Here is an 8,063-nt window from a genome sequence, read left to right on the forward strand (position 1 = left end):
CTGCAATATCCTTTCTGTACTGCAGCGACCCGAACTGTACACAGTGTTCGAAGTGCAGACACGCCACTGATTTATAAATGTGGCATGATTACCTCACTATTTCGGCTCAATATTGACCTTTTAATACATCCCAAAATTTGATCCGCTTCACTCACGGCCGCCGAGCTTTGTTGCAATGGCTTCAATTTATTGCCAATCAGGAGCCCTCCATCTCTCTTTCCATTTAAGTAATAACTCCTCTTCCAGGATTGTTCCCCTTGTCAAGCATTTCAATTCAATTGGACCTTGCCCAAGGTGCCGCCGCCCATTCAGATACAGGCGAGTTGGGCGCCAACCATAGATTTATTCCCCCCCCCCCCCACGTCAACCTTACTCTGGCATCTCCCCGACTCCACCCTCCCCCAACGTGGACTACTGTCCCATCACACAGCAGGTCGCATCCAGAGGGCCAGCTGATGAAATGCACTCTTGCCCAGGCCGCCATAGAAACATAGAAGATAGGAGCAAGAGTAGGCCATTCGGCCCCTCGAACCTGTTCTGCCATTTAATGAAATCATGGCTGATCATCCAAATTCAGTACCCTGTCCCTGCTTTCTCCCCATATCCCTTTAGCCTTAAGAAATATATCTAACTCCTTCTTGAATATATTTAATGAATTGGCTCAACTGCCTTCTGTGGTAGAGAATTCCACAGGTTCACCACTCTCTGGGTGAAGAAATTCCTCCTCATCTCAGTCCGAAATGGCTTACCCCTTATCCTTAGACTGTGATCCCTGGTTCTGGACTCCCCGCCATCGGGAACATCCTTCCTGCATCTGGTCTGTCTAGTCCTGTTAGAATTTTTAAAGTTTCAATGAGATCCCCTCTCACTCTTCTAAACTCTAGCGAATATAAGCCTAATCGACTCAATCTCTCTTTATACGTCATTCCTGCCATCCCAGGTATCAGTCTGGTGAATCTTCGCTGCACTCCCTCCATGGTAAAAAACATCCTTCCTCGGATTAGACAACCAAAACTGCACACAATACTCAAGATGTGGTCTCACCAAGGCCCTGTACAACTGCAGCAAGACATCCTTGCTCCTGTACTCGAATTCTCTCGCTATGAAGGCCAACATACCATTTGCCTTCTTAACTGCCTGCTGCACCTGCATGCTTACCTTCAGCGACTGGTGCACAAGGACACCCAGGTCTTGTTGCACTTCCCCTTTTCCCAATCTATTGCCGTTCAGATAATAATCTGCCTTCCTGTTTTTGCCACCAAAGTGGATAACCTCGCATTTATCCGCGTTATATTGCATCTGCCATGCATCTGCCCAATCACCCAACCTGTCCAAATCATACTGGAGTATCTTGGCATCCTCCTCACAGCACACACGCCCACCCAGCTTTGTGTCATCTGCAAAGTTGGAGATATTACATCTAGTTCCCTCGTCTAGATCATCATTAATATATATTGTGAATAGCTGGGCTATTGAGAGTCAAGGCCTTCCGATAAGGGTCCAAGAGCAAAAACGCTCAACCATGACAGAGGTCCACTCTCGAAACCTCGGCCCTGACCCAGGTCGCTGCTCAAATAGTGCAACGGGATCTTTTAAGAGGAGCAGGGGCCATTCTCCTGGGTTCCCAGGTCAACATTCTGCCCAATCACCAACCTGTCCAAATTATACTAGAGTTTCTACCACAGAAGGCAGTGGAGGCCAATTCATTAAATATATTCAAGAAGGAGTTGGATATATTTCTTAAGGCTAAAGGGATCAAGGGATATGGGGAGAAAGCAGGGACAGGGTACTGAATTTGGATGATCAGCCATGATCTCATTGAATGGCGGAACAGGCTCCAGGGGCCGAATGGCCTACTCCTGCTCCTATCTTCTATGTTTCTATGTTTCCCTCAACCAACGTCAGTACGAAAATAGCTCATCTAGTCAGTGACCTCACTTGTGGGATCTTCCTGTGCGTACAACGGCTGCCATATGCCTTTCGAAAGCAACGCTGGCTGCACTTCAAAAATAATTTTAGGTCGGGGTAATACTTTGGGGTGTTAATTGTATTCCAGTGGTGGGAATTACTCGGGACCTCTTGCATGCAGGGTTGCAAGCTTATCTTGGGAGCACGGTATGTAATGTGCGTCTCTGTAAATAAAGGTTTGTAAGCAACTGAAGACTAGGCTCCAGCACTATACTTCACCTGGCTATCCGACTTTTACATGGGGTATCCCGAGAGATGTGATAATGCACTTAATGGCAACAACAACCACCTGTATTTATACAGCGCCTTTAATGTGCTAAAACGTCCCAAGCATTTCACAGGAGCGTTGTCAACTGAATTTGACACCTAGCCACATAGATATTCGGAGAGGTGGCCAAAAGCTTGGTCAATGATGTAGGTTTTAAGGAACATCCAGAACCAGGGGTCACAGTCTTAGGATAAGGGGTAAGCCATTTAGGACTGAGATGAGGAGGAATTTCTTCACCCAGAGAGTGGTGAACCTATGGAATTCTCTACCGCAGAAGGCAGTTGAGGCCAATTCATTAAATATATTCAAGAAGGAGTTGGATATATTTCTTAAGGCTAAAGGGATCAAGGGATATGGGGAGAAGGCAGGGACAGGGTACTGAGTTTGGATGATCAGCCATGATCACATTGAATGGCCTACTCCTGCTCCTATCTTCTATGTTTCTATATGTCTTAAAAGGAGGAGAGGGGGAGGCGGAGAGGTTTACGGAGGAAATTCCAGAGCTTAGGGCCCAGGCGGCTGAAGGCACGGCCGCCAATGGTGGAGCGATGATGGTTGGGGGGTGCGCAAGAGGCCGGCATTGGAGGAGCGCAGAGATGTCGGAGGGCTGCAGGGTTAGTGTCGGGGTGACCAGAGAGTGCGCGGACCTGGCTGGTGCACTCGGTCTCCCTGGGCCAGGGAGGTGGGGGAAATCGCTCGGGTTTCCGACCCTGATCACCATCCAGCAACACCTGCTGGAAAGTGGACCTCAGATGAGGTCATCGTCAGATTTTTTTTTTAATTCATTGATGGGATGTGGGCGTCGCTGGCTGGCTAGGCCAGCATTTAGTGCCCATCCCTAATTGCCCTTGAGAACATGGTGGTGAGCCGCCTTCTTGAACCGCTGCAGTCCATATGGTGTAGGTACACCCACAATGCTGTTAGGAAGGGAGTTCCAGGATTTTGGCCCAGCGACAGTGAAGGAACGGCGATACAGGTCCAAGTCAGGATGGTGTGTGGCTTGGAGGGGAACTTGTAGGTGGTGATGCTCCCATGCGTCTGCTGCCCTTGTCCTTCTAAGTGGTAGAGGTCGCGGGTTTGGAAGGTGCTGTTGAAGGAGCTTTGGCGAGTTGTTGCAGTGCATCTTGTAGATGGTGCACGACTACTACCCACCCCCCCGCACCCGCATCCACCCACCGACAGTTGAACAGGCTATCAAAGCTAACACATACAATCACACAGCACAGAAGGAGGCCACTCGAGCCATCGTGCCCGCTAGCTGTCCAATGAGTCCCACTCTCCCTTGCTCTTTGCCCATAGCCCTGCAAATGCTTCCTTTTCCAAGTATACATCCAATTACATGATGAAAGTCAGTTATGATCTGGAATGCATTACCCGAAGCAGATTCAATCGTGACTTTCAAAGGGGAATTGGGTAAAGACTTGAAAAGGAAACATTTGCAGGGGCTGTGGGCACAGAGCAAAGGGGGGTGGGGAGTGGGACTACTTGGGTAGCTCCTTCAAATAGCCGGCACAGGCAGGATGGGCCGAATGGCTTCTACCTGTGCTGTGCGAGTCTATGGATGGGTGGCAATACCCATGGAACCCCAACGAGGAGATGATGGCCTTCAATAGCGGAGGTGCGAAGAGCGGAAGATAAAGTAGTGAGGTTGGCCACTCACCCCATCAATAGGGTCACACGACTCCTCCCGTCCTCTTCACTCACCCCCTCACCCCTGTCCTTTTTTTTTTTGTCAGTTGTGACTGCCGTTGCCAAGTTTCCATTGGCTCGTGAAGCACCTGTACCACAGGAGCATGCAATGTGCCCGCGTTATCGGGACACAGATACCCTCCAACATGGTGACCGCCTCTCGAGGACAGATAAACTAGATGCAGGAAGGATGTACTAGATGGCCGGGGAGTCCAGAACCAGGGGTCACAGTCTAAGGATAAGGGGTAAGCCATTTAGGACAGAAATGAGGAGGAATTTCTTCACCCAGAGAGTGGTGAACCTGTGGAATTCTCTACCACAGAAGGCAGTTGAGGCCAATTCATTAAATATATTCAAGAAGGAGTTAGATATATTTCTTAAGGCTAAAGGGATCAAGGGATATGGGGAGAAGGCAGGGACAGGGTACTGAATTTGGATGATCAGCCATGATCTCATTGAATGGCGGAGCAGGCTCGAGGGGCCGAATGGCCTACTCCTATCTTCTATGTTTCTGTAAGAAATAGGAGCAGGAGTCGGCCATTCGGCCCCTCGAGCCTGCTCCACCATTCAATAAGATCATGGCTGATCTTCGACCTCAACTCCACTTTCCCGCCCAATCCCCATATCCCTTGATTCCCCGAGAGTCCAAAAATCTATCGATCTCAGCCTTGAGTATACTCAATGACTGAGCCTCCACAGCCCTCTGGGGTAGAGAATTCCAACGATTCACCACCCTGAGTGAACATCTCTACTCAATCTTCAAAATGGCCAACAGGGGGCAGTTTTGTGGGGCCCCTCCCCCCCCCAAATCCACTAGGAATTGGATCGATGTGGCCTCCAACTCTTTCCATGCGAGATCCTACCAGCTGGCAGAGGGCACGTTAAACCCCATCAGTCTGGGTCAAGAGATGGCACCCACAGTGCCAACCCCTGACACCCCGCTAATCCCATTCTTACATGGCCTCCACTTCTAAATGGCCAATTCTCACCCGATTGCCTTGGGGCTAAAAGGGGGGGGGGGGGGGCGGTGGCAGGGGTTTGGGAAGAGATACAGCCACCTCACATCAGCCAAGGACGCCTCAGATGCTGGGTCAGCCCAAGCAGCAGCACTGGCACAAACTGCGAAAGAGACAGCCAGCGGGTGAAGCAGCCTGCTCCGCAGGCAAGAGGCGACGCCGGTGGCGAGTGGGTGGGTAAAGGGCGTGCTAACTTTAAAAAAAAAAGGGAAGAAAGGAAAGAAAAATGAAAGATCTCGAACGAAGCATTTTCCAGATTCCCTGGAATCCTCACCAGAGAATGAAGACCTCGGCAGCTTCCTCACAGGCACCTCTGCCCCCATCACCACATCTGGTACCCAAGTCAGGTTTAAAGGCTTCAGCCACAACTGATGTCACTTCTCGATTTAAGGAACATTAGCCCAGCAAGATAGTCACAATCATTAAAAAAAATTCAGCTTCAATCCTAACGCAGCAACATATCAACTCAAGATATACCGAGCTCCGTTTAAAACCTTGCTTCCAGCCCTAGATTTCATTGTAATATATATATTTATATATAAAAAGGTCTATACACCTCATACTGAAAAACCATCCATTCAAATCATCTTCGCCGCATCCCTATCAAACCTCTCCTTGCAGCTTCCAAATACAATCTTAACACATTAAAATTATGGATGAATTAATTGCTAGTAGAAGGGTTTTTCTCCCCTGATCTTCGATCCACCTTTGCACCAAATTAAATTTTTCCAAATTTAAATGCCCATGTTAAGAATGCATCAATGTAGAATAAAATTCTGAAGATTAAAAATCAAATTTGAATTTTCAGTCAGAAAACTCATGAATAAAAGAATGCTTTTTAAAAAAAATGATCCTTTAGAAAAAGAGAATGTTTTTTTTTTTTAATTAGAGATTGCAAAAAGGTCTCTTAACTCCTTCTCTCCGTATCAGCTGAAATCAGAAAAAAAAAATCACAGCCGAATTTTTGCAGAAACTCCTACCTGGAGCAAGCATAGTTCTCTGATCCAGGCTGAAGGATTGTAGTGGATCCAATCACTTCTACATTCACTCTCATTATCCGAATTTCCTGATTCCAGCCACAAGCACGATTTAAATGCACTGTACCGGGGTCCAATCACAAAAATCTAACTGCCACCAGCTTCATTCCACCTACATACCGTCTTCAACGTGTCCTGCATTCTAATTTGCACGCACCGACAGACAATCTGTTTGCTCGTCCATGGCAGTTTTTAAAATATATAAGCATGGGGGGGGGGGGTTTGAAATCACAAAAAAAAACGTGCAATTCCAGAAAAGGAGGGGGGGGGGGAAAAGGAAATCTGCATTTGGAAAAAAAAACGCAAATGCATAGTTTTCAGAAAATATTAGATATCCTGACAGTCGGTAGATGGGGAGCAATGCTGCATTCGCATTGCATTGAACAATTCAGCGAGGGTTTCTTTTGCAAAAACAAAATAAATAACGGTGACAGGTTTTTTTTTTGGGGGGGGGGGGGGGAATTAAAAAATGCATGCTTTAAAAAAAATGGTGCGGGTCTAATTGTCTGGGCAGTAACCGGGGTGAAATTGCAACGGGAGTCGTGCTTGGAGCCTCTTGTAAAAGGCATATACAAGGCTCTCTTTATTTGCATGTCCAGACCCCCCCCCCGAATGAATAAACAAATAAATAAACACAACACGCAAGAAAAATGCAGAGACGAGAATCCTGCAGTGTCAATTTCAAGCCATTTCTTTCAATTACAAGCTGAAACTGACCGAGGGGTTCCCAAGTTGTCTCTCTCTCTCTTTCTCTCGTTCTCTCTCTCTCTCGAATACAATGTTTCCAAGAGCTGGGAGTCCCTCTTTTTTGTTGTTGCAAATATTAAAAGGCTCAACAGAGCGAATCTATATGACCTGTCATCTAGCTAGAACTGCTTGGATTTCAAGCAGTGGCCCCCTCTTCCTCCCTCCTCTCCCCCTGATTAATTACGCGCCGGCTTAGAGAAAGGTTTCACCAATTCTTGCTCACCTCCTGTGTTGGTCCGCTTTGTGCTGCCGGCATCGATGGGCGCTTCGAGTGGTCTTTTTCTGGAGTCTGGGGGGTCCAGCTCTATGTGAGTCCCATTCTGCTGCATCGGGGCCATCATCTTAAACCAACGTTAGAGAGAGAGAGAGAGGAGGAAGCAAAGTGAGAGAGACAGAGAGAGAGAGAGAGAGAGAGAGAGAGAGAGAGGCAGTGTGATGAGATCCCCTTTTTTGTGGGTCTTGCCTTTTTTTGAAGGGAGGGGGGGGGAAGAGAGAGAGGAGAGGACTAGTTGGAGACTTGCTTTATATATAAAAATATATATATATATATTTAGACAGAGAGAGAGAGGTTTTCTTTGTGGGAAAAGGGGTCTGGGGAAGGCAGTGCGACTGGGATGAGACACAGGTTAGGGAAAGGGGGAATTCAGTACAGTTGCTGTATAACTGAGGATGGGATCACAATCACTCCGAACCCTGGTACATTGTAACAAGCTCTGCGCTTACATTGAAACACAGCAAGCCCCCATTACGTCACGCCACGTGACCCTGAGCTGGGCCCCGCCCCCTCCGAAGCCAGCCACTGTCACGTGACCAGGCGAGCCACCCATTCACTCCCAACTTTCATTCCCAGCTCTCTTTTCTTTCTCCCTGCCCTTCCCTCCCCCTTGGCTGCCACCCTAAGCTGGGCGGGCAGCACCCTCGCCTCCGAGGGCCCACCTACCAGACAAGGATGAACGGGCTTCGGCGGGGGGGGGGTCTCTTTTTCTCTTGCAAAAAGAAAAGAAGGCTGAGGGGGGGTGACCTGATAGAACAACAACAACAACAATTTGTATTTATATAGCGCCTTTAACGTAGTACAACGTCCCAAGGCGCTGCACAGGAGTATTGTAAGACAAAAGCATTTGACACCGAACCACATAAGGATAAACTAGGGCAGGTGCCCAAAAGCTTGGTCAAAGAGGTCGGTTTTAAGGAGCGTCTTAAAGGAGGAGAGAGAGGCGGAGAGGTTTAGGGAGGGAATTCCAGAGCTCGGGGCCCAGGCAGCTGACGGCACGGCCACCAATGGTGGAGCAATTATAATCAGTGATGCTCAAGAGGGCAGAATTAGAGGAGCGCAGA

The 8,063-nt window shown here is 48.2% G+C and overlaps 1 protein-coding gene across 2 annotated transcripts in view; it reads right to left on the bottom strand.

Annotated features, from left to right (window-relative positions):
- Positions 1–7,090, bottom strand: part of LOC147096768 (RNA-binding protein Nova-1-like) — a 162,430-nt gene extending 155,340 nt beyond the window's left edge. The window contains exon 1 of one of the 2 annotated variants that reach the window (XM_085973384.1): positions 6,949–7,090. In XM_085973384.1, coding sequence (XP_085829510.1) covers positions 6,949–7,066 — 118 coding nt within the window. In that variant the 5' untranslated portion in view covers positions 7,067–7,090. Of the gene's footprint in view, positions 1–5,921; positions 6,148–6,948 lie in introns of those variants that run through there. The other variant, XM_085973385.1, reaches the window with a different exon arrangement.
- Between the last annotated feature and the right edge of the window lie 973 nt (positions 7,091–8,063).

This window comes from Somniosus microcephalus, chromosome 34 (genome assembly GCF_052327205.1).
Source record: "Somniosus microcephalus isolate GS21.2 chromosome 34, FLI_Smic_1.0, whole genome shotgun sequence".
NCBI classification, from domain to species: Eukaryota; Metazoa; Chordata; class Chondrichthyes; order Squaliformes; family Somniosidae; genus Somniosus; species Somniosus microcephalus.